The 25,958-nt window shown below is 45.4% G+C and overlaps 1 protein-coding gene across 3 annotated transcripts in view; it reads left to right on the top strand.

Annotated features, from left to right (window-relative positions):
- Positions 1 to 25,958, top strand: part of LOC141122922 (uncharacterized) — a 76,600-nt gene that overhangs the window by 42,675 nt on the left and 7,967 nt on the right. For all 3 annotated transcript variants that reach the window (XM_073612016.1, XM_073612017.1, XM_073612018.1), the window contains 2 exons: positions 15,901 to 15,982; positions 25,105 to 25,202. In XM_073612016.1, the coding sequence (XP_073468117.1) occupies positions 15,901 to 15,982; positions 25,105 to 25,202 (180 nt within the window). The remainder of the gene's footprint in view (positions 1 to 15,900; positions 15,983 to 25,104; positions 25,203 to 25,958) is intronic.

Here is a 25,958-nt window from a genome sequence, read left to right on the forward strand (position 1 = left end):
CCCGAGAACAGAAATATAAGACCCCCGAGGAGAGAAATATAAGACCCCCAAGGACAGAAATATAAGACCCCCGAGGAGAGAAATATAAGACCCCCAAGGACAGAAATATAAGATCCTCGAGGACAGAAATATAAGATCCTCGAGGACAGAAATATAAGACCCCCGAGAACAGAAATATAAGACCCCCCCGAGGACAGAAATATAAGACCCCCCGAGGACAGAAATATAAGACCCCCCGAGGACAGAAATATAAGACCCCAGAGGACAGAAATATAAGACCCCCAAGGACAGAAATATAAGACCCCCGAGGACAGAAATATAAGATCCCCAAGGACAGAAATATAAGATCTTAGAGGACAGAAATATAAGACTCCCGAGCACAGAAATATAAGACCCTCGAGGAAAGAAATATAAGATCCCTGAGGAGAGAAATATAAGACCCCCGAGGACAGAAATTTAAGACCCCCCAAGGACAGAAATGTAAGATCCCTGAGTAGAGAAATATAAGACCCCCGAGGCGGGAATTATATTTCCCCCGAGGACAGAAATATAAGACCATCGAGGAGAGAAATATAAGACCCCGAGAACAGAAATATAAGACCCCAGAGGACAGAACTATAAGACCCCGAGGAGAGAAATATAAGACCCCCGAGGACAGAAATATAAGATCCCCGAGGAGGGAAATATAAGACCCCCGAGGAGAGAAATATAAGACCCCCAAGGAGAGAAATATAAGACCCCCGAAGAGAGAAATATAAGACCCCCCGAGGACAGAAATATTAGACTCCCGAGGACAGAAATATAAGACCCCCGAGGAGAGAAATATAAGACCCCCGAAGAGAGAAATATAAGACCCCCAAGGACAGAAATATAAGATCCCGAGGACAGAAATATAAGATCCCTGAGGAGAGAAATATAAGACCCCCGAGGACAGAAATATAAGACCCTCGAGAACAGAAATATAAGACCCCCGAGGACAGAAATATAAGACCCCCCGAGGAAAGAAATATAAGATCCCAGAGGAGAGAAATATAAGACCCCGAGAACAGAAATATAAGACCCCCAAGGACAGAAATATAAGACCCCCGAGGACAGAAATATAAGACCCCAGAGGACAGAACTATAAGACCCCGAGGAGAGAAATGTAAGATCCCTGAGCACAGAAATATAGGATCCCCGAGGACAGAAATATAAGACTCCTAAGGACAGAAATATAAGACCCCCAAGGAGAGAAATATAAGACCTCTGAGGACAGAAATATAAGATCTCAGAGGACAGAAATATAAGACCCCCAAAGACAGAAATATAAGACCCCCCGAGGACAGAAATATAAGACCCCAAGGAGAGAAATATAAGACCCCCCGAGGAAAGATATATAAGATCCCTGAGGAGAGAAATATAAGACCCCCCCGAGGAAAGAAATATAAGATCCCTGAGAAGAGAATTATAAGACCCCCCGAGGACAGAAATATAAGACCCCCAAGAACAGAAATATAAGACTCCTGAGGACAGAAATATAAGACCCCCAAGGAGAGAAATATAAGACCACCGAGAACAGAAATATAAGACCCCGAGGAGAGAAATATAAGACCCCGGAGGACAGAAATATAAGACCCCGAGGAGAGAAATATAAGACCCCGGAGGACAGAAATATAAGACCCCCCGAGGACAGAAATATAAGACCCCTGAGGAGAGAAATATAAGACCCCTGAGGAGAGAATTATAAGACCCCCGAGGAGAGAAATATAAGACCCCCGAGGAGAGAATTATAAGACCCCCGAGGAGAGAAATATAAGACTCCTGAGGACAGAAATATAAGATCCCCGAGGACAGAAATATAAGACCCCGAGAACAGAAATATAAGACCCCTGAGGATAGAAATATAAGACCCCCGAGGAGAGAAATATAAGACTCCTGAGGATAGAAATATAAGATCCCTGAGGACAGAAATATAAGACCCCCTGAGGACAGAAATATAAGACCCCAAGGACATCGGTATCAGTGCCACCTATCAGTGCCGCCTCATCAGTACTTATCAGTGCCACCTATCAATAGGGGGAACACAAGAGTCCTGCTTTGATTGAACACAAGAGTCACTACATCTATTGAACACTTTTGCCATTTTGGAGCTTCACCATTTTCTTTTTCAGCAGTATATTTTATTGGGACATTTTTTATATATAAAAAGAATACAATATATATATATTGTTTTCCTTGGGATATCTGGACTTGTGTTTTTTTGGGGGATATTTTTAGTTGAACTTGCTTTTGATGCACATACTTTGTTATATGATTAGTGTATCTTTTTAATGCATACCAAGTATTATTTATGATTTATGCTTCATATCATCACATTTCTATTTTCATTCTCAGTATTCACGTATATTTGGTTTTTGGTATAATATCCAATATACACATCTTTTTATCCTTTATTATTTTTATTATTTTTTGCACTTATTTATACTGCACTAATTGCTTTATTCTACCTTATGATATTACACATTATTGGTGGCTATTAGCAGTGGGATACCACTTTTTTGTTTATGTTAGCTTTGCAACATGTGCTGTGTACACTTTCCTGGATAATATAGCGAGTTTACCCCCCCTCCCCCCAGCATAGGGAGCGCCAGATACCCCAATATACACACCTCAGTTAAATGTGTCCCTACTGGGTGCTTTCTAACTGTGTGGGGGAGGTGCTTGTACTGTGGGAAGCCAGATATCAGTGTTCCTGCTCAGCAGAAAGACAGGATCTCTGTCTCCCCTACTAACAGACTGCCAATCTGCCTCTGTTGGGAACGATCGGCAAAGCCCCGGCGGACATCGGGTCCAAGGGACCCGCTAATCGGCTACCACTGTGTCCAATGAGAGGAGCCACCACCCCGCAGTAAATGTACGTGGGACGGTCGACAAGAGGTTAAATAACATGTCTGGGGGTCCTGGGACCCTACCTATGAAGTGACCCATCTGTACGATGTACACTACCTAACACAACAACACCGACATTTATAAAGAAAGAATGTTGTTAAAGGGGAGTTCCGGCCCCCCCACGAAAAAAATGAAAAGTCAGCAGCTACAAATCCTGTACAAACACTGCAGCTGCTGGCTTTTAATATACGAACACTTACCTGTCCAGGGAGCCCGCAATGTCGGCACCCCTGCCAATTTTTGGATCGGCTCTCGGGTGCTGCCGCCACCATTCGTAGTAAGGGAACCCCCGGCAGTGAAGACTTTAGGCTTCACAGCTGGCTCCCTACTGTGCATGCGTGAAGCACACTACGCTTTCTAATTGGCCCGGCGGCGGAGAAGGGGGGCCAAACTTCCAAGGAAAGGCGCCGCAGAGCTATCTCCCAGAGGTGGGGAAGGTGCCCCCCCTCCCCCTTGGAAGGTGCCAAATGTGGCACCGCAGGGGCGGAGGAGTCAATTAAGAGGAGGTTCCACTTTTGGGTGGGACTCCGCTTTAAATTATTATTATTATCATTATACCACATGCCGACCGTCTAGCTGGGAAAATATGTCATTGTTTTGGCGTTAAATGCCGGAGTTATGGCTGTAGCTAGAAGCCATAACTCTGGTATTTTTAATTTTTTTCCTATACGCCGGTCTTTCTAACAAAAGTGGTCCCAGTGGTGGATTCGCTATGGGATCACTTTTAGAAGTGGCGGGAGAAGTAACCCCCCCCTTCCTCCTGGCGCTTTCTGGTTATTCCTGGGCTTACCTTATCGATCGGTGAGGCCAGAAACTGATCCAGTGCCGGCAGTGGCTTGGCATAGAAATGAGCAAAGGCAAGATTCTCGCTGCTCATCTCTATGCCCTTGGAGGACCGGGAACCCATGGTATCAGTGGCGGCCTGTCCATAGGGGGCGCACGGGCGCCGCCTCCCATAACCATGCGTTTGACCCCCTGATCTACATATCAGTGGCACTGGACCATGGATTCCAATGCAGCGGGGTGTTCTAATTGGCTTCAAAATAGGGTGGGCTCGGGACGCAGAGCATTGCTCTCTGAGCCCACCCAGTTGTGTGACGATAAACAAATGAATTTTCGCTATTGTCACACTAAAGTTCCTCCCTGACAATCGGGAGACCTGTTTCCAGATTCACCAAAGCATCAGGCGATTCTATTGGATGCCTAGCGCTCTGGTGGAAGAGGAGACACACGGCGTAGGAAGCTGGAGAGGAGCAGACACCAGAGCCACCGTGGCCGCTGCCCAAAATCCAGGAGAGGACACCATAGCCCCGCCACACGAGCAGGAAAGTGCTTGTGGAGCGCATTCAGTTTCATTGCCGCGTCAGCACTGGAAGGGGGGTGTTGTTTGTTTGCCGCCCCCCTAAAAAAGAAGAACCCACCAGCCGCCACTGCATGGTATGTACGTGAGCCATTCAGGAATTGTAGTCCTGTGCCTTCCACTGCGAATGCTGGCCGGTAAGTAGCCCACCCTTGCTCCAGACAATGACAGATAAGAGCCGAACATCCTGGAGACCACACAGCAGAACAAAACCTGCTGTGTGTAGACAAGTGTCAGTCTCAGCCTGGACCCCCACCAGGCCACGTCCCCAACTTGTTTCACTCCGCCCACTGAAGCTTACTCATGCTCCAGTGGACAGAGTGAAACGCATTGTGAATGTGGCCTGGCGGGAGGTCCAGGCTGAGACTGCCACTTGTCTACACACATCAGGTCTTGTTCTGATGTGCGGCTCCTGCGACCTTCTGCTCTTATCTGGCCTTGGAGGACGGAGCGACATCATGACGACACTTCCGGTTCTGGGGCTTTTTTTTTTTTAATCTTTGCTTTTAAAGGTAGAGGAGAGATTTGGGGTCTTATTGACCCCAAATCTCTCCATAAAGAGGACCTACCATCTTGTATTGCTATTGCAAGGGATGTTTACATTTCTTGCAATACCAATGAAACTAACTAAAAAAAAATTTAAGGGACAGTGTAAAAATAAAAAATGGAAAAAAATTTATAATAATGAAAAAAAAAAAGTAAAGTGCCCCCATCCCCATGTGCTTGCATGCAGTGTTGACCACATACGTAGGTCACGCAGGCATATGTAAATGGTTTTCAAACCACACATGTGAGGTATCGCCGCAAACGTCAGAGCGAGAGCAATAATTCTAACACAAAAACTCTTCTGTAACACTAAACAGGAGGGAGGGTTAAATGCTTCAAAATGTAATAACTGTGGGGGATGGACTGATGGAAAAAATAAAAGTACAGTTGTTTTGTGGAGGCAGGATAGGCTTCTCTGAAGAGAAACATTTTCAGGGATTGTCTGAAGGTGGACAGAGTAGGAGATAGTCGGACAGATTGGGGTCGGAATTCCAAAGGATGGGAGAGGCTTGAGTGAAGTCCCGGAGGCGAGCATGGGAGGGGGCGATGAGTGAGCTAGAGAGCAGGAGGTTTTGAGAAGAACGAAGAGAATGATTAGGTTGGTATTTTGAGACTAGGTTAGTGATGTAGCTGGGGGCAGAGTTGTGGATGGCTTTGTAAGTTGTTAGTATTTTGAATATAATTTGTTAAATGTAGGGATTGGTGGAGAGGGGAAGAAGACACTGAATGGTTGGTAAGGTGGATAAGTCCAGCAGCAGCATTCATGATGGACTGAAGAGGGGATAGCCTATGTAGGTAATCCAATGAGAAGGGAGTTGCAGTAGTCGAGGTGAGAGATGACCAGGGAGTGAACTAGGGGCTTTATGGTGTCATTGGTTAGAAAGAGGCGTATTTTAGAGATGTTTCAGAAGGGTGAGACGCAATCTTTGGACAGTGATTGGATGTGGGGCCAAAAGGAGAGTTCAGGGTTATTCCTTAGAACCCTGGCATGTGGGGACTGGTTGATGGTTGTGCCATTGATCTTGGCAGAGAAGTCAGGGGAAGAGGAATGTGGGGGAGGAAATATTATGAGCTCAGTTTTGGATAGATTGAGATTGAGGAAGTGGTGTGACATCCAGACTGATATGTCTTTAAGTAAATTAGTGATGCGTGAGGAGACTGATGGAGTGAGCTGAGGGGTAGAGAGATAGATTTGGGTGTCATCAGTGTAGAAATCATATTGGACCCAGGGAGGAGATGTAGATCGAGAATAGGAGAGGTCCAAGAACAAAACCTTAGGGGACACTGATGGAGAAAGGAAGAGGAGAGGGGGAAGTAGAATTGTAAGTGACACTGAAGGTGAAGGATAAGAGCCAGTGAAGAAGACAGCCACGGGAGACAAGAGGAGTAGAGTTTTTTTTTTTTTTTTTGGAGGAAGGGTGGTCAACCGTATGAAGGGCAGCCAAATGGTAGGAGTACAGAATGGTTTCCATTGGTTTCAGCTATTAGTAAGTCATATGTGAGTTTTAGAAAAGCAGTTTCTGTGGAGTGTTGAGGGCAAAATCCAGACTGGAATCAATAAGGTAATTCTTAATGAGGTGGTCACTCAGTTGGTTGTAGACAAGACGTTTTAAGGAGTTTGGAGTAAAAGTAGAGCAAAGAGATGGGGCGTAGGTTGTTAAGATCAGTGTGGTCTAAGGAAGGCCTTTTAAGTATGCGGGTGACTAGTGCATGTTTTAGAGAGTTGGGCAAGATGCCAGAAGAGAGGGAGAGATTGAAGATGTGGGTTAGAGAGTGTAGGATGGGGTCAGAGGGTGACCATATTATTGGAGAGAACAGGGGGCAGGTGGTTAGGTGGGTCTTAGAATTTTTTTTTAGCAACCTCGTCTATAGTAGCGGCGTTGAATGAGGGAAGTGTTGAGTGTACCTGTGGACATGGGGTGTTAAGTGGGAGAGATACCTGTAGAGTGGAGATTTCATCACAAATTGTATCTTATTTTTGAAGTGGTTGGCGATTTCCTGGGCAGTGAGTGAGTTAGTGGGTGGAGTCAGTGGAGGACGAAGTAGAGAGTTAAAGGTAGAGAAGTGTTGACAGGGACTGGATGAGAAGGTGTTAATGAGAGTGATAAAATTGGTCTGCTTGGGGAGGAGGCAGGAATTGTATTTTTGAAGGGCAGATTTATATTGGATGAAGTCTTTGTGAGACTTGGTCTTACGCTTTAGGTGCTTAAGAGCGTGTTTACTTTTTCTTCTGGTGTCATCTGTTTGCTAGGGTTGTAGGGGTCGAAGGCCAGATTGTGTGTGTGTGTGTGTGTGTGTGTGTAGTGAAAAGGTCATGCTCATCCAGGGCAGAGGAGAGGGATCTATTGCAGGCGGAAGTGGCTAGATTGGGGCAGGACAGGGGTGAGATTTTGTCATAGAGGTGCTCAGTAGCAGAATAGAGAAGAGAAGGGTTGAAGTGGTGACGGTCTCTATGGGTAACGGGTGGGTGGAGGGAGAGGAGGTGGAAGACAGGGAGAGGGAGAAACTAAAAAGGTAATGATCAGAGAGAGTGGAAAAGGATTGTTGGAGAGGTTGCATGGAGTGCTTAGGTAGGAGAATATAAGGTCGAGGGTGTTGCCATCAGAGTGAGCAGAAGCCTGCATCCATTATGTATACATTGTTTCAGGCCACATGAGGAGGTTAGACTAAAACAGTGGTCTCCAAACTGTGCCCCAAGAGCCAGATGTGGCCCTTTGCTTGCTTTTATCTGGCCCTTGGCACTATTTCATCCACTAATACCAACAATGGGGCAATTCCCCCCACTCACACAAATGAAGAGGGCACATTTCCTGCCAATGACACCAATGATGGGGCAAAATCTCTTCCACTGACACCAACAATGGGGCACAATTTTTCCCAATGACACCAACAATGGGGCCCAATAACATCAGTGATGGGGCACAATTCCTCTCAATGACACCAACGATGGGGCTCAATAACATCAGTGATGGGGCACAATTCCTCTCAATGACACCGATGGGCCCAATAACATCAGTGATGGGGCACAATTCCTCTCAATGACACCGATGGACCCAATAACATCAGTGATGGGGCACAATTTCTCTCAATGAAACCAACAATGGGGCCCAAAAACAGTAGTGATGGGGCACAATTCCTCTCAAAGACACCAAAGACGGGGCCCAATAACATTAGTGATAGGACACAATTCCTCTCAATGACACCAACGATGGGCCCAATAACATCAGTGATGGGGCACAATTCCTCTCAACAACACCAAAGACACCAAGGATGGGGCCCAATAACATTAGTGATGGGACACAATTCCTCTCAATAACACCAACGATGGGCCCAATAACATTAGTGATGGGACACAATTCCTCTCAATGACACCAACGATGGGCCCAATAACATTAGTGATGGGGCACAATTCCTCTCAACGACACCAAAGACACCAATGATGGGGCCCAATATCATCAGTGATGGGGCACAATTCCTCTCAATAACACCAACGATGGGCCCAATAACATTAGTGATGGGACACAATTCCTCTCAATGACACCAACGATGGGCCCAATAACATTAGTGATGGGACACAATTCCTCTCAATGACACCAACGATGGGCCCAATAACATTAGTGATGGGGCACAATTCCTCTCAACGACACCAAAGACACCAATGATGGGGCCCAATATCATCAGTGATGGGGCACAATTCCTCTCAATAACACCAACGATGGGCCCAATAACATTAGTGATGGGACACAATTCCTCTCAATGACACCAACGATGGGCCCAATAACATTAGTGATGGGACACAATTCCTCTCAATGACACCAAGGATGGGGCCCAATAACATCAGTTATGGAGTACAATTCCTGTCAATGACACCAACGATGGGACCCAATAACATCAGTAATTGGGCACAATTCCTCCCAGTTACACCAATAATGGGGCGTAATTATTCTCACTGAAATTAAAAATGGGGTATTCTTTTTCCCACTGATGTCAGAAACCTGTTCTACTCCCAATGGCCACAGTCCGGAACTCCTAAAGTCTGAAGGACAGTAAACTAGCCCTTTGTTTAGAAAGTTTGGAGACCCTTGGACTAAAAGGTTTAAAGTACCAGTGTTATAGGGCGTACACACGGTCGGACTTTGTTCGGACATTCCGACAACAAAATCCTATGATTTTTTCCTGAAGGATGTTGGCTCAAACTTGTTTTGCCTACACACGGTCGCACAAAGTTGTCGTAATTTCTGATCGACAACCACGCGGTCACGTACACCACGTACGACGAGACTAGAAAAGGCCGGTTCAGAACCAAGCGCGGCACCCTTTGGGCTCCTTTTGCTAATCTCGTGTTAGTAAAAGTTTGGTGAGAGACGATTCGCGCTTTTTCAGACTCGTGGCTTTCAGATCGTTTTCTGCCGCTCAGTTTGTGCTTGTGGGTTTGTATCTGCTCTTCAGTGCGTGCAAGCAAGTTCCGCGTAACTTTAGTCATTGTATTCTTGTTCGTTCGTTACTGGTTTTCAGGTCGCTCTTCACAGGCCTTGCTGTTCTTCAGTGCGTTCTGTTACTTCGTTCTGAGCAGCCGACCGTTTTCTAGCCATGTTTCGTATGCGTACTCCTCGTAGAGTTCGTGCTGTGTGGGGGCTTGGTGTTGGGGTCCTGACCTTGACACAAGTCCAGTCCATGAACAGGGTGGGGAGGAGTTCATGGACCAAGAATTGGTTGCTTCAGCGTGACCAGTTCTGTCATATGCCTTTGCTCCGTGAGATCCGTGAGAATAATCCTGATGATTTCAGGAACTTTCTCAGGATGACGGACCCCGTATTTCACCGTTTGTTGGCTTCGCTGACCCCCTATATCAGCAGGCAGGATACCTGCATGAGGCAAGCCATCACTCCGGAGCAGAGGTTGGTCGCTACCCTGCGGTATTTGGCCACAGGGAGAAGCCTGCAGGACCTCAAGTTCTCGACAGGCATCTCCCCCCAGGCTCTTCTTTGTGGACATTTACTGCTTGTGTTTGTTTGAGCTGACCCTGACAGAAATGTGTGGAGTCCAGAAAATGGCGTGATTGTGTAACCTTATACAAAGCACTGTTGGCTGTTATTTACTAAATGCAAAGACACTTTTCACTACAAGTGCACTTGCAACTGCACTGAAACTGCACTTGTAGTGCAAAGTGGATTTGCCCTTAGGAAATTACCCCCATTTTCTCATAAAACAACAATTACATCACCCCAAAAATGTTGTAGCGTTGAGACAATAATCCACACATTCTTGATGAACAATCTTTTTAATACCAGCACAATCACATGTGCATTTACCAAAGGTTTTTCTGACAAACCAACATGTTTGTTGTATAACAATTTTTGTGGTGTCATTATCCAAAATCAAAATGTGCATTTTATAGAAAACAGGCCTGTGTAAAACACACAAGAAAGACACAAATTTTGATCTTACAAAGTTCACATTTGGTAGAACTTGAAGGCAATATCAGACATGAGTATTTAGGAACTGTGTTTGATATTGCGTTCAGATGGGGGGAAATCACCCCAGGAAAAGCCAAATTTGGAAGATGCACACAAATTTCACAATGTCAACATGTGCTATCTGCCATCATGGGGGATCAAGGGATGTGTTTTGGGGGAGAAAGCCCTTCCTCACCGCTACTTTATAATTGAGGAAGGGGTTGCACCCCCAAAACGTGTCCATTGATCTCCCGTGATGGCAGATAGCACATGTTGGCACACTGTGTGCATCCTCCAAATTTGGCTTTGGGAAAAATCACAAAAACATTTCGCACATTGTAGCACACAAAAGAAGAAAGTGATTTGGAGGGGCTTTAAACTCGCCCCAAAACATCAATGATGTTTTTATATTTTGGAATAACATCATTGATGTTTTGCTTGATGTTTTCCAATTGTAAATTACACCCCATGATCTCCCCGATCAGGATCTGGGCACTTTCGGATGTGAAAGGATCTTCATCCACAACCTCATGATCACCTAAAAAGAGAGGAACCCCAAAATAAATTAGGTTTGCAAAAAAATGCCGCCATCCATCTCTTATCTGAGCCTGTGGTTGCAGACACTCACCTGTTGTGGTGACTACTTCCACCACGTCTTCTTCCTCCTGCTCATCTTGTGTTGTTGGGATTTCCCCTTCTTCCAGAGGTGGGGGGGCTTTGGTCTCCTCGGATGAGGGGTGTCCTCCGAGTCTTTTCTCCCCTATGTAAAACAAAAATGGTATAATTAGCACACAGATATTTAATGTCAGAACTATAAAGATGAAACAATGCTTGGAAGTGAGGTACAATGATCTATTTTAGCCGAGTTCCAAGATGTAGCTTTTTTAGTGTCCTTTGTCAAGCTGCAATACTTTACTTGTTTAGTACAAGCTTCACAGATGTAGCCCCCCTATAGTATACACTGGAGCACCTGTGTGCCCCCCCTAATAAAAATGGTGTTCTTGTGTCCCACACTAGTGCTCCAGTGTCCAGATGTGAAAACAGCTGCTGAGTGTCCTCTCCTTACACACAATCTAGTTTGCATTTCATTCTAGTAACAAAGCCATCTACACAACCCAATTCTTTGAAGACAAGTATAGGGCCTCAAAATGGTGGCCAAATGCATATGGGCTAAACAATGGTATTTTATCGTCCGAAATAAAAATGTGTGATCTGAACGAATAATGTGCCCATGAACATGAAAGTTGCCATTTTAAAATGTACAACAGTTCCTAAAAGCACATGGAGCAGCACGAACCTAATAAACACAAGAACAATAGGAACACTGGACAACTACTTACTTTTTTGCAGCACTCTCCGGATCTTTCTGTACTGCTCATGTTCTCGTAATTTCAGGTCCGACCACCGCTTCCTGAGCTGATCTTTCGATCGTCGTACCCCGAATTTCCGGTGCAGACTCCTGACCACTTTCGCCATGATCTTGGCCTTTCGGATACTGGGGTTGGGGTAAGGCCCATACTTTCCATCATAGTCGGCCTTCTTCAGGATGTCCACCATCTCCAACATCTCCCCAAAGGACATATTTGAGTCCTTAAATCTCCTTCTGGATCGGGACGTTTCAGGCTCCGGCCTTTCCTCCCCCTCCTCCTCGTTGCTACAATTAGCACGATCCTGCTGTCTATCCGCCATGTGCTCTTCCCCCACTGCGCCGAACGAAAAGGGGCGGGGAATAGACTAGAAAGAACGTCAGGGGTGGGCGGAGTTATACGCATGCGCAGTGTGTATAAATCGTAACGCGCGCGTCTTACGTACGATCTGTGAGCGGAGGAAGGAGCATCGGAGACGTCGATCGTGCTAATGAAGGTAGGATCTAAACTTGGGCCTATACTGCTTCGAAATGGAAGCCTATATTGTAACAAGATTAGGGGAGTTTGGCCTGACATTAGGGTTTGTCTTGTGTTGTGTCTTGCAGAGAAAATGGATGGGTTCAACGACCACAATTTCCTGCCCCTGTTTATTGACAAGTACAGAGAGCTGCCCTGTCTGTGGCAAGTGAGACACCCCCACTATAATCACAAACAGAAGAGGCAGGCAGTGCTGGAGAAACTGCTGGAGTTGGTGAAGCCGGTGGTCCCCACAGCAACCATCCCTTATTTAAAAGCCAAAATTGGTGGCCTGAGGAGCACGTATCTTAGGGAGCGCAAGAAGGTCACAGATTCCCAGAGGTCCGGAGCTGCAGCAGATGACGTTTATGTCCCCAGGCTGTGGTACTACGAGAGACTGCGATTTCTGTCAGACCACACTGAAGTCAGGGAATCCCTCTCCACTCTTCCTTCCACTCTTCCTTCCACTCCAGCTGAGGCTTCTGATGTCCAACCTGGGCCTTCCAGCCAGGAAGAAGTGGAGGAGCCCAGCTGGAGTCAGGTATAGCATTCTTCTACAGATTTCTGGGCAATAAATAAATGATGTTTACTAGATGTTATTATTGATCATTAATTGAAAGTGTTTTACATATCAATAGACAGTAGTGGGCACCCAAAATTGGGACAAGAATGCAAAGTGCTGGGCTCAGAAGGATAGTCTGTTATATTTGTTAACATTCAATTTGCAGCAGTCAGGAGGTGAAAATTGTGTGTGATTGATGAAAACAATACTAAAACTATGTCCCTTTTTCATACACAGGAAGACCTCAGCCAGGAGGAGGCTGTGGAAAGTGGCAGCCAGGAGGAGGCGGGGATTAGTGGCAGCCAGGAGGAGGCGGGGATTAGTGGCAGCCAGGAGGAGGCTGTGGAATGTGGCAGCCAGGAGGAGGCTGTGGAATGTGGCAGCCAGGAGGAGGCGGGGATTAGTGGCAGCCAGGAGGAGGCGGGGATTAGTGTCAGCCAGGAGGAGGCGGGGCTAAGTGTCAGCCAAGAGAAGCCTGGGACAAGTCGCAGCCTGACTGAGTCTCAGGTTCCTCCCCTTCGCCTGCCACATAAACGAGCCAGGAAGATGACTCCCAGTCCTGTGCAGGAGTCAGCATTCAGGCTGATCCAGGAGGCTTCGGCGTCCCTCAGAGCCTTCCCCAGTCCTGCAGAGGCCTTTGCCTGCATGGCTGCCACCAAATTGCAGGGCATGCAGGAGGGCCAACGCAGGATCTCTGAGGACCTGATTTATAAAGTCCTACGTAAGGGGGAGAGTGGGGAACTGACACACAAGACGGATGTCATTGAGATCGACGATCCTCCTCCTCCTCCTCCTGCCACAACTCCACCACCACAGCCAAAGCCTGTAAGGAAGCGTGGAAGGAAGACCAAAGAGTGATGACCCTGGGTTCAGTCTGGTCTGACAGAAGATGCAGTCTCTCGTATGACCACAGCCTGGGGACACAGATGTCATCTGCTGCTTTCCGGATCTCTGGGACTTCTGGACCAGACTGCCCTCCCTTAGATAAGGACTCCTCAGGCCATCAATTTTGCTTTTAAATAATTGATGTCTGCCCTGGGGGTCCAAGGCTTCACCCACTTCTGCAGTTTCTCCAGCGTTGCCTTCCTCTTTGTTTATAGTTGTGACCCCTTAATAAAATATTTTTAGGTAAATTCTACTCTCCTGTGTGTGTTTTCATCCAAAAAGGACAGTTTGTTGGTGACGATTCAGGTACATTTCTAAAAACATAAAATGTGAAATTAACAAGAGACAACAACACCAAACAATCTCCTACAGATTAAATAGAACAACATATCAATGGTGTTGTGGAAACTTGTCACAAAAAACACACAAACATTTTCGGGAGTACAAATCAAAATCACCAAAAAAAAAAAAAAGAGAAACACAAAAAAAGATTCTACATTAAAGGCAAAAAAAAAAAAAAAAAATATGTTGTCAGATGTGAGAAATCAAAATATATTGAGGGAATCCCGATAAATAGTAACGAAATAAGTTTGTGAGAAGTGTGTGTGAATATGAGCAGCAAAACTACTTAATTCTTGTCACATTATAAAGAAGAAGAGAGTGCGCTGTATTAAACCATTTTGAACATTGCAGCGTGACGAAAGTGCTGTATCCATTGCGAACGCTAAGTTTACCAGAACGAGCTGTTCCGTCTCGGAATTTCTTCTGAGCATGCGTGGCACTTTGTGCGTCGGAACAGGCCACAAACGGTCGGAATTGACACGATCGGATTTTGTTGTCGAAAAATTTTATCTCCTGCTGTCCAACTTTGTGTGTCGGAAAATCCGATGGAAAATGTCCGATGGCGCCCACACACGGTCGGAAATTTCCGACAACACGCTCCGATCGGACATTGTCCATCGGAAAATCCGACCGTGTGTACGGGGCATTAGTATTAACAAGGTGCACTTGTTATAGTTTTTTTTGATCAATAAACAGTGGAATGTTTTTTGTGCTATGAAGCTTTCCTTTCTGTTTTTGACATGTTGGCAAATAGTCTGGAACTGTGAGAACCACGCATGACCGGTTAATGGACTGCGAGTCCATTAATGAAGGGAGTGGATCCATTAACCCATCTTTGGATGTTTGAGATTGCAAAGAACACCTCTCATAAGTATTTTTGTTTAGTCTTTTTTTTAAAGAGGTGAGTCATTTACCTGAAGAGATGAAGGACACTGGATGTTTTGATATTCTATTTTGAACAGAGGATTGTTTATTTCTTTTATTTATATTATATGTATTATGGACCTTGCTATGTGCACTGGTCCAAATCATTTGGGGGAGGAGGGGATTATGGTGGGGGGGTTGTTTTTTCAGGGGTTGGGTTAGTTCCAGTGAAGAGAAATCTTAAGGCATCAGCATACCAAGATATTTTGGAAAATTTAATGCTCCCAACATTGTGGGAACAGTTTGGGGATGGCCCCTTCCTGTTCCAACATGACTGCGCACCGGTAAATGAAGACAAATTCTTTTTGACAAGTTCTTAATCAAAAAAATATAACATTTCCCAAAAAAATCCCATGATGTCCCATAAATCCGTCATCACTCACATCGTCCAGTGTCAATCACAAACAATGGCCGCCGACCGCAAAACAAAAACGCTGACTGATGGACACATCCTATCCCGTCACTACACTCACAGCGAATAACAGCTCTGGTCCTCAACAATAAATGGAAGCATAGGGGCGGGATCCAGTGATGTCATATAATAAATATGGTCATGTGGCCATATTATTTAGTCAGTGATGTCAGCACTATCCCCGCCCCTTTGTTGACATGGCCAGGAGTTTCCAGGTCAGCAAATGATTGGGGCCTGAATATGTCCCTTATTACTAAGGATACGGCTCCGGTACTTGCTGCTTCCCCTAACAACCACTGATGGTGGAAGAAGGAAACTGTTATATAATGTGGCAGTAGAAAAACTGCTACTCTATACAAAGTTTATCTTCTGCCAAACAAACTTAAAGTCGAGCGTTTGGATGAACGACAGAACCAGCAAAGAGCTATCAGAGATAGATAGTCTGTCCTATTCTATGATCTGTGGTTTTAAGAAAATGAGAGACGGCCTACAAAAAGTAAATCTTGTTGTTCTGGTAAAATGACTTTCAGAGGAACTAAGCAATACTGTATGGTGAAGCTGAGTAACCTCTACTTTGCTACTTTTGTTCTAATTCTTTTAAGGTAAGGAATACACCAATCCTATCTGCGAAGAAGATGATGCTGTTATCACTACTGCAACTACTGATGATGGCGATGACAATGAGTAAGTTGGGTGAGAAGTGGTTTTCACACTTACATTCAAACATTTTCACAGGGCTGTTAGACCAATGAAGCTGAATATAAGGTTGGAGAGGGCCAGGTGGGTGTCAGAGGTAGGTATTAAATGTTTTTATTCTACCACATCTTTTTAAAATGTTTAATTTTTAATTTTACAATATCCATGACATCTTTCCCCACTTCCAGTGTCCTCTGTACTGAACATCTCCTCATAGGATTCCCCTGTATTGAGCCTCTCCTGTACTCTATTGGATCCCTCTATACTGAGAATCTCGTCTACCCATTGGATCCCCCTGTACTGAGCCTCTCCTCTGCCCATAGTGTTTCCTGTACTGAGCCTCCCCTCTACTCATAGTGTCCCTCTGTACTGAGCCTCTCCTCTACCCATAGGATCCCCCTGTACTGAGCCTCTCCTCTACCCATAGGATCCCCCTGTACTGAGCCTCTCCTCTATTCATAGGATCCCCCTGTACTAAGCCTCTCCTCTACCCATAGTGTCCCCCTGTACTGATCCTCTCCTCTACCCATAGGACCCCCCTGTACTGAGCCTCTCCTCTGTCAGGGCTGGGCTCAGCCCTTCCTTCTCTGAGTTGGCCGCTCAGCTGTCGGCTAATTGCCAGCTCTTTTCTCTCCACAGTGACTCAGCTGTTGATGATCTGCTCGTCAGTCCTGGCTACTTAAAGCCGTCCAACTCATTTCATCTCTGCCTTCGGCTTTGGTCACATCTCAGAGACTTTCTCCTGCGTTCCTGTTGAAGACTTGCTCGGCTGACATCCCTTCTGGCTCCTGATCCTGCTTGCTGTACTACTACGTTGATCTCTGGCTCTCTGACATTGGCATTGGCTGACTACCCGATCTGGTTACTGAACTCTGGCTATGTATTGTCTACACTTACTCTGTTTACCTTTTTATTATTATTAAACAAGTGTGATTAACTGTACTTCTGGCTCGGTCTCTAACACCTCTACCCATAGTGTCCTCCTGTACTGAGCCTTTCCTCTACTCATAGGATCCCCCCTGTAGAGCATCTTCTCTACCCATAGGATCCCCTTGTACTGAGCCTCTCCTCTACCCATAGGATCCCCTTGTACTGAGCCTCTTCTTTACCCAAAGGATCCCCCCTGTACTGAGCCTCTCCTCTACCAATAGTGTCCCCCTGTACTGAACCTCTTCTCTAACCATAGTCTCCCCCTGTACTGAGCTTCTCCTCTACCCATAGTGCCCCCCTGTACTGAGCCTTTCCTCTACCCATAGTGTTCCCCCTGTACTGAGCTTCTCCTCTACCCATAGTGTTCCCCCTGTACTGAGCTTCTCCTCTACCCATAGGGTCCCCCTGTACTGAGCCTTTCCTCTACCCATAGTATCCCCCTGTACTGAGCCTTTCCTCTACCCATAGTGTCCCCCTGTACTGAGCCTCTCCTCTACTCATAGGAGCATTGTTTGTGATTGACACTGGACGATGTGAGTGATGATGGATTTATGGGACATCATGGGATATTTTTTGGAAATTTTATATTTTTTGATTAAGAACTTGTCAAAGAGAATTTGTCTTCGTTTACTGGTGCGCAGTCATTTTGGAACAAGAAGGGGCCATCCCCAAACTGTTCCCACAACGTTGGGAGCATGAAATTGTCCAAAATGTCTTGGTATGCTGACGCCTTAAGAGTTCCCTTCACTGGAACTAAGGGGCCAAGTCCAACCCCTGAAAAACAACCCCACTCCATAATCCCCCCTCCACCAAATGATTTGGGGTGGAGGAACTTGACTGGCCTGCACAGAGTCACAACCTCAACCTGATAGAACACCTTTGGGATGAATTAGAGTAGAGAATGCGGGCCAGGCCTTCTCGTCCCCATCAGTGCCTGACCTCACAAATGCACTTCTGGAAGAATGGTCAAACATTCTCATAGACACACTCCTAAACCTTGTAGACAGCCTTCCCAGAAGAGTTGAAACTGTTATAGCTGCAAAGGGTGGGCCAACTCAATGTTGAACCCTATGGACTAAGACTGGGATGTCATTAATGTTCACGTGCATGTAAAGGCAGGTGTCCCAATACTTTTGGTAATATGTATATGCACACTGTTGAGGCTGCGTTGATGGGCACTGGTGAGGCTGTGCTGATGGGCACTGCTGAGACTGTACTGATGGACACTGGTCAGGCTGCATTGGATGGGCACTGGTGAGGCTGCATTGGATGGGCACTGGTGAGGCTGAGCTTATGGGCACTGTTAAGACTACATTGATGGGCACTGATGAGGCTGCATTGGTGGGCACTGGTGAGGCTGCGTTGGATGGGCACTGGTGAGGCTGCATTGATGGACACTGGTGAGGCTGCATTGATGGACACTGGTGAGGCTGCATTGGATGGGCACTGGTGAGGCTGCATTGATGGACACTGGTGAGGCTGCATTGGATGGGCATTGGTGAGGTTGCATTGATGGGCACTGATGAGGCGGAGCTGATGGGCACTGGTGAGGCTGCAGTGATGGACACTGCTGAGGCTGCATTGATGGACACTGGTGAGGCTGCATTGATGGGCACTGGTGAGGCTGCATTGATGGGCACTGGTGAGGCTGCATTAATAGGCACTGGTGAGGCTGCATTGATGGGCACTGCTGAGGCTGCATTGATGGGCACTGCTGAGGCTGCATTGATGGACACTGGTGAGACTGCATTGATGGGCACTGATGAGTATAATGCACTCTTCAAATGTGCTTTAAAATGCATGGTTATCCCTTTTATGAACAAGAAAACAATGACGTTATGCTGTTGGGCTGGTATAATAATGCTATAGGGCTGGTATGAAATTATTTCCAGGGCTGGTTTTTATTCCCAGTCCGTCCCCGTACACAGGCGAGTATATTTGCGTACAAGGGAGGGAGGTGTCTGATGATGCTTCATAAATTCTCGACAAAGTACAGTAGAACAATGAAAATGGAACCTCATGGAAGTGTATAAATTTATCTTCACTTTGCGACTAAAGATTATTGCCTGACTGTAATTTGTTCTTCTTTTATTAGAAGGTACATTTATCTTGGTCAGATCTACGCATCATACAGTTAGATCTTGTGACTTGTGAAAGTGTCATTGCCTAACATTTCCAAGGAACAGTTGCATGATATTTCCTCTCAGAAGCCAAGATGCCTCAAAACTGTGTAAACAACGGCGATAACTTCTGCTACATTTGTGGCGAGGTTACATTTGCATCTGAAAAGTGCAGTATGAGGGCAGTGGTAAAAAAGACATACCACCTATATTTTGGATGCAAAATAGGGGATCAGGGCAAGAGTTGGGCCCCCCATTATTGTTGCATTACACGTGCAACTTATCTGGATCATTGGAAGAATGAAGAAGAAAAAAGAAGAAAAAGTCCATGCCTTTTGCAGTCCCAATGGTGTGGCGGGAGCATGAAAAACCAATAAATTAATGGAAAGTTATGGTATTGGTATCAATAAAAAGATAAATGTATAATGATTGGTGTTCCACAGTTCTCATTGATATATCACATTTTGCAGAAAAGTTATGGAGCATATCCCCCTCGTCCTTTTGATGCAATTTTGCCCTGAAGCTGTATCTTGGAAATTGGAGCCAATTAATACTCAGGACCTAATTTTCCTTTATTAGTGACCCAATTCTGGTAAACTTTAGCTATTTTCATTTCCGAGGATTTCTCCTTGTAAACCAGTGTAATCCACAGAGCCATTTTGACTATCCAGTGCAGGTCTCCCCTATCTGCCATTGTCCAACCAGAATACCAGACTGTGCAACAATGCATCAAAATACTTTCCATTGAAGCAGGAAAAAAATTTTACAACTGTTTATGAGGCGAGTCTTTTGCATCTTAAAGTGCTCAGGAAATGGAGGCCCTGCTGAACCTTCTATATCAGATGTGAGGTGTTCAGACTCTAGGTCAGGTCCTCACATGAATAAACTTTAAGACATGTTCCAAGAAATACACCACACAATCTGATCAGATGTATTTCTTATCAACTTCCCTATTTTCTTTGAAACCACAAATTGATCTTATCCTTATTTCCTCTGCCGGAAGGTAAACACACCCTTGTCTCTGTCTTTATGGGTCACAAAGCTGAACATTTGTAGTATGGTCCACCAAGGTGAAGGGATGAAGAGATGGTATATCTCCATTCTGTTTCAAATGCAGCTTTATGCATGGACATACCAGGACAGCTCAACTCTCCAATAAAACACAAAAGTTAAATTCAAAGCAATTGTACTTCTCAATGGATGTATTTTCAAGTCTCCTGAATTGTGCAAAGACAATTTTCCTCCCGGCCTCGCATCTGCTATGAAGAATAGAGACTGACAGAGTATGGAAAAAAAAAAGGCAGAAACGAATTAAAATTTGACTACCTAGCACCAATCAGGAGTGGCAAAATGAGAAACATACCAAAAGCTACATAAACAAGTTGCTATGGCACAAAATACAACTAGGTGACAGCATAGATAAGAACATTAGTAATGGGAATGCAATACATAGCTATAGCAGAAAATAACACCAGAGGCTATAATTTCCAGCATCAGGTCCCAATAATATGCAGCAACCACCTATGCTGAACACCTGTGGGAAGCTTTCTTGCCTCTCAGATAATAGTTTTGGATATATTTTATATATTTCAGTGACATTCCACTCATTAATGGTTAATTGTGTGGATTTACTAATTGTTACCACGTATACTGTAAGTACCGTATATATTTGAGTATAAGTTGAGTTTTTCAGCACATTTTTTTGTGCTGAAAGTGCCCCCCTCGACTCGAGTCAAGCACTTTTCTGCAGCAAAAAATTTCATTTTCCGAACTGAATTTGGGGCCCCGTATCTCAGGGTCACTTGGTGCTAGGAACTCCAAATTTGGTGTGCAAACCCAGTGGAACAACATATCCAAAGCTGGGGTTCCTAGCACCAAGTGGCCCCGAGATACAAACCCGATTCGGAAAATGTCATTCTCTGCTGCAGAAAAGTGCTTGACATTTTCTGAACCAATATTTGGGGCCCTGTTTCTCGGGGCCACTTGGCGCTAGAAACCCCAGCTTGGATATTTTATGGTGCTAGTTCCACTGGGCTTGCACACCAAATTTGGGGTTCCTAGCACTAAGTGGCCCCGAGATATGGGGCCCCAAATTTGGTCAACTGTGTCCATCTGCAGCAATGTCATTTCGGGACCCTTTGGGTTCAGAGACCCCAAATTTTGTCTGCAGCTAGGGGGCATCTAGGAACCCTTAACTACCGAGTTTGAAGTTCGGGGGATCTATGGCTGCAAATGGGCACAGTGAGGCATGCAAATGGGCATCGTTGACCCTCTTTTCCACTTACAGTAGCTGTGCATTTTTCACCCTCGTCTTATACTCGGGTCAATAAGTTTTTCCCATTTTTTGTGGTAAATTAGGGCCTCGACTTATACTCGGAACGACTTATACTCGAGTATATACGGTATATTCCATTGCGTTGGTTTTTAGAAAGGAGTCCCTCCTAAAGTGTAACATGGGTTATTTTTAAATATTTTTTAATTGGTTAGGGAGGAGCTTAAAGAAGAAATACTAACTGTTTCTACATATTTTAGTTCCTGATGGGACAAAGTACCATCTTCCTAGGTGCCCTGTAACACTGGCTGGCTGTTCCTGGTGGACACCTGGTTTCCTGTCTGGGTGATGTTCCTGAAGGACACCTGATTTCCTGTCTGGGTGATGTTCCTGATGGACACCTGATTTCCTGTCTGGGTGATGTTCCTGATGGACACCTGATTTCCTGTCTGGGTGATGTTCCTGATGGACACCTGATTTCCTGTCTGGGTGATGTTCCTGATGGACACCTGATTTCCTGTTTGGGTGATGTTCCTGATGGACACCTGATTTCCTGTCTGGGTGATGTTCCTGGTGAACACCTGTTTTCCTGTCTGGGTAAGGTTCCTGATGAACACCTAATTTCTTCTCTCGATCATCCTCCTAATGGATTGGATACCTGATTTCCTGTCTGGGTGATGCTCCTGATGGACATCTATCTAGCCGAAGTTCTTGGTGGACACCTAATTTCCTGTCTGCATGATGTTCCTGCATGATTTCCTGTCTGGGTGATGTTCCCGTTAAACATCTAATTTCCCATCTGTGCAATGTTCCTGATGTCACCTAAATTTCTGTCTGGATGATGCTGCTGATGGACACCTGATTTCCTGTCTGTGTGATGTTCTTGATGGACACATGATTTCCTGTCTGGGTAATACTGCTGATGGACACCTGATTTCCTGTCTGAGTGATGTTCCTGTGTTCCGTCAGATTTGGCGACCCGTCAGGATTGGTAACGGAAGTGACATTCCATTGCCGCCATCTTGCTACACCCTGCACCCGTCCACAGTAAATAGGGATGAGCTTCGAGTTCGAGTCAAACTCATGTTCGACTCAAACATTGGCTGTTCGCAAGTTCGCCGAACAGCGAACAATTTGGTGTGTTCGCGGCAAATTCGAATGCCGCGGAACACCCTTTAAAAGTCTATGGGAGAAATCAAAAGTGCTAATTTTAAAGGCTTATATGCAAGTTATTGTCATAAAAAGTGTTTGAGGACCTGGGTCCTGCCCCAGGGGACATGGATCAATGCAAAAAAAAGTTTTAAAAACGGCCATTTTTTCAGGAGCAGTGATTTTAATAATGCTTAAAGTCAAACAATAAAAGTTTAATATCCCTTTAAATTTCGTAGCTGGGGGGTGTCTATAGTATGTCTGTAAAGGGGCGCATGTTTCCCATGTTTAGAACAGTCTGACAGCAAAATGAAATTTCAAAGAAAAAAAGTCATTTAAAACTACTCGCGGCTATTGCATTGCCGGTCCGACAATACACATAGAAGTTCATTGATAAAAACGGCATGGGAATTCCCCACAGGGGAACCCCGAGCCAAAATTTTTAAAAAAAAGACGTGAGGGTCCCCCTAAATTCCATACCAGACCCTTCAGGTCTGGTATGGATTTTAAGGGGAACCCCGCGCCAAAATTTAAAAAAAAATGGCGTGGGGTCCCCCCAAAAATCCATACCAGACCCTTATCCGAGCACGCAACCTGGCAGGCCGCAGGAAAAGAGGGGGGAACGAGAGAGCGCCCCCCCTCCTGAACCGTACCAGGCCACATGCCCTCAACATTGGGAGGGTGCTTTGGGGTAGCCCCCCAAAACACGTTGTCCCCATGTTGATGAGGACAAGGGCCTCATCCCCACAACCCTGTGACCCCGCCCCCCTCTGACCCCCCTCTGATGCACAGGACATGACGGGACTTCCCTGTGGCATTCCCCGTGACGTCACCGTGCATCAGAGGTCACCGGGTGGCCCCGCCCCTGTTATTTAAGAACCGTCAGAAGAGGAGACGCCGTCACAGAGCGGGAGCCTCCCTCCATGCCAGCATGGATGCGGAGCGGCCCGGAGAAGAAAATGAAGAAGAGAAGAATTTGAAGAGAAGAGCGGGAGCCTCCCCCCATGCCATGGGTGCAGAGCGGCCCGAGGAGAAGAAGATAGAAGATGCCGCAGGGGAGATGCTGGACGAGAACACCGGAGGAAGAACCAGAAGAAGAAGATGAAGGAAGATAGAAGAAAGAAGAAGCATTTAAATAAAGGAATTGTCAAAAACTGTCTCTTGTCATTTTTAACATTTTTGACAGTTTTTTAGTGAAATGGTAGGGGTACATTTGTACCCCCTTACCATTTCACACGGGGGGGGGCGGGATCTGGGGGTCCCCTTGTTAAAGGGGGCTTCCAGATTCCGATAAGCCCCCCCGCCCGCAGACCCCCACAACCACCGGCCAGGGTTGTGGGGATAAGGCCCTTGTCCTCATCAACATGGGGACAAGGCGTTTTCTGGGGCTACCCCAAAGCACCCTCCCAATGTTGAGGCATGGGGCCTGGTACTGTTCAGGAGGGGGGGCGCTCTCTCGTCCCCCCCTCTTTTCCTGCAGCCTGCCAGGTTCCATGCTCGGATAAGGGTCTGGTATGGATTTTTGGGGTGACCCCACGCCGTTTTTTTTTTTGTTTTTTTGGGGTTTTTTGGCGCGGGGTTCCCCTTAAAATCCATACCAGACCTGAAGGGGGTGTTTTTCATCTGCAGGGACAGGGCGACTGGTTCCAATCGAGGGAAAGATGAATGCAGCCAAGTACAGGGATATCCTGGATGAAAACCTTCTCCAAAGTGCTCAAGACCTCAGACTGGGCTGAAGGTTTACCTTCCAACAAGACAATGACCCTAAGCACACAGCTAAAAAAACGATGGAGTGGCTTTACAACAACTCTGTGAATGTTCTTGAATGGCCTAGCCAGAGCCCTGACTTAAACCCAATTGAGCATCTCTGGAGAGACCTAAAAATGGCCGTCCACCAATGTTTACCATCCAACCTGACAGAACTGGAGAGGATCTGCAAGGAGGAATGGCAGAGGATCCCCAAATCCAGGTGTGAAAAACTTGTTGCATCTTTCCCAAAAAGACCCATGGCTGTATTAGATCAAAAGGGGGCTTCTACTAAATATTGAGCAAAGGGTCTGAATACTTAGGACCATGTGATATTTCAGTTTTTCTTTTTTAATAAATCTGTAAAAATGTCAACAATTCTGTGTTTTTCTGTCAATATGGGGTGCCGTGTGTACATTAATGAGGAAAAAATTAACTTAAATGATTTTACCAAATGGCTGCAATATAACAAAGAGAGAAAAATTTAAGGGGGTCTGAATACTTTCCATCCCTATTGCATACTTAATCGTAAACAAGGCAACGGTATATCCCAAATACAGTATAGTAAACACTGCAGATATCACCTAGTAAGTGTCCAAACAAATCTGTGAATAATAAATAACACTCACAGTACAGATTAAAAGAAATGGTGAAGAGTGATCCAAGGAAACGGGAGAAGGGGTTTGAATGCTGCCATCTTCAATATGAAAGACTGGCAACATCTAGTGGCAGAATAGAGTTACTTGGGAGGACCACTCCAGATTGAAGGTGAGTAATTGCAGAAAAAGCTGTTTTTTTAATTCTCTTTTATTAGGCTATTGATATCCATGTATTGGTTGATTTAGTTATTTATTTATGTATTCACTTTTTAAATTTTGGCATTTTGGTTTCAGAATGCTAACGCTGAAGATTGTCCTCCCGTGCCTGACTGTGCTGCTCATTTTGGCGATCTGCGTTTTTCTTCTATGGAAGAAGATACAAAATCTTCAACGTAAGGAGAAAATATTTCTAATTTCTGGTCAATCATATTCTTCCAAAGTTTAATTTTCCTATAGAGTGTGAAAAATCCCCTTGCAGCTAAAGGCGGCTATAGACGTTTCGAATGTTGGCCGGTTCAACAGGAACCAGCCAAGAACCATGTATGGGCAGGCAGTATGAGCAGGCTGATTGTACCCAAGTTGATCAAGCAATCAACTTGGGTACAACCTGCTTGTCGCATTTTTTATGCGAATATTGCCATTGGCTATAGCCGCTAGCAACAATCATTGTGTGTTCTCCCAGCCAGGACGGCTCCCCCGGCCCCTAGCTGGGAGAACACAATAGCTCCACAGGAGCAATTCCCCCATCAACACTGGCTGTGTTGATGGGGGAATCGAACGATTTTCTTTCCTGCAACCCATGGCTGTAGGAAAGAAAATCGCACCATTTATAGCCGGCTTTAGGCAATGACATTTTCATTCCAGCTAAGAGATGATTTTTGATTGGTTAATCAGGTCATTGTACATCATTCTTGTACCCTTACATCAGTGCCATGCTGAATTGTTCCTGCAAATCCCATCTGCTTTACCCTGTTTCTATAATCAGTATTTATTATATACAGTATCTCACAAAAGTGAGTACACCCCTCACATTTTTGTAAATATTTTATTCTATCTTTTCATGTGACAACACTGAAGAAATGACACTTTGCTACAATGTAAAGTAGTGAGTGTACAGCTTGTATAACAGTGTAAATTTGCTGTCCCCT

Source organism: Aquarana catesbeiana, linkage group LG01 (genome assembly GCF_042186555.1).
Source record: "Aquarana catesbeiana isolate 2022-GZ linkage group LG01, ASM4218655v1, whole genome shotgun sequence".
Classification (NCBI taxonomy): domain Eukaryota; kingdom Metazoa; phylum Chordata; class Amphibia; order Anura; family Ranidae; genus Aquarana; species Aquarana catesbeiana.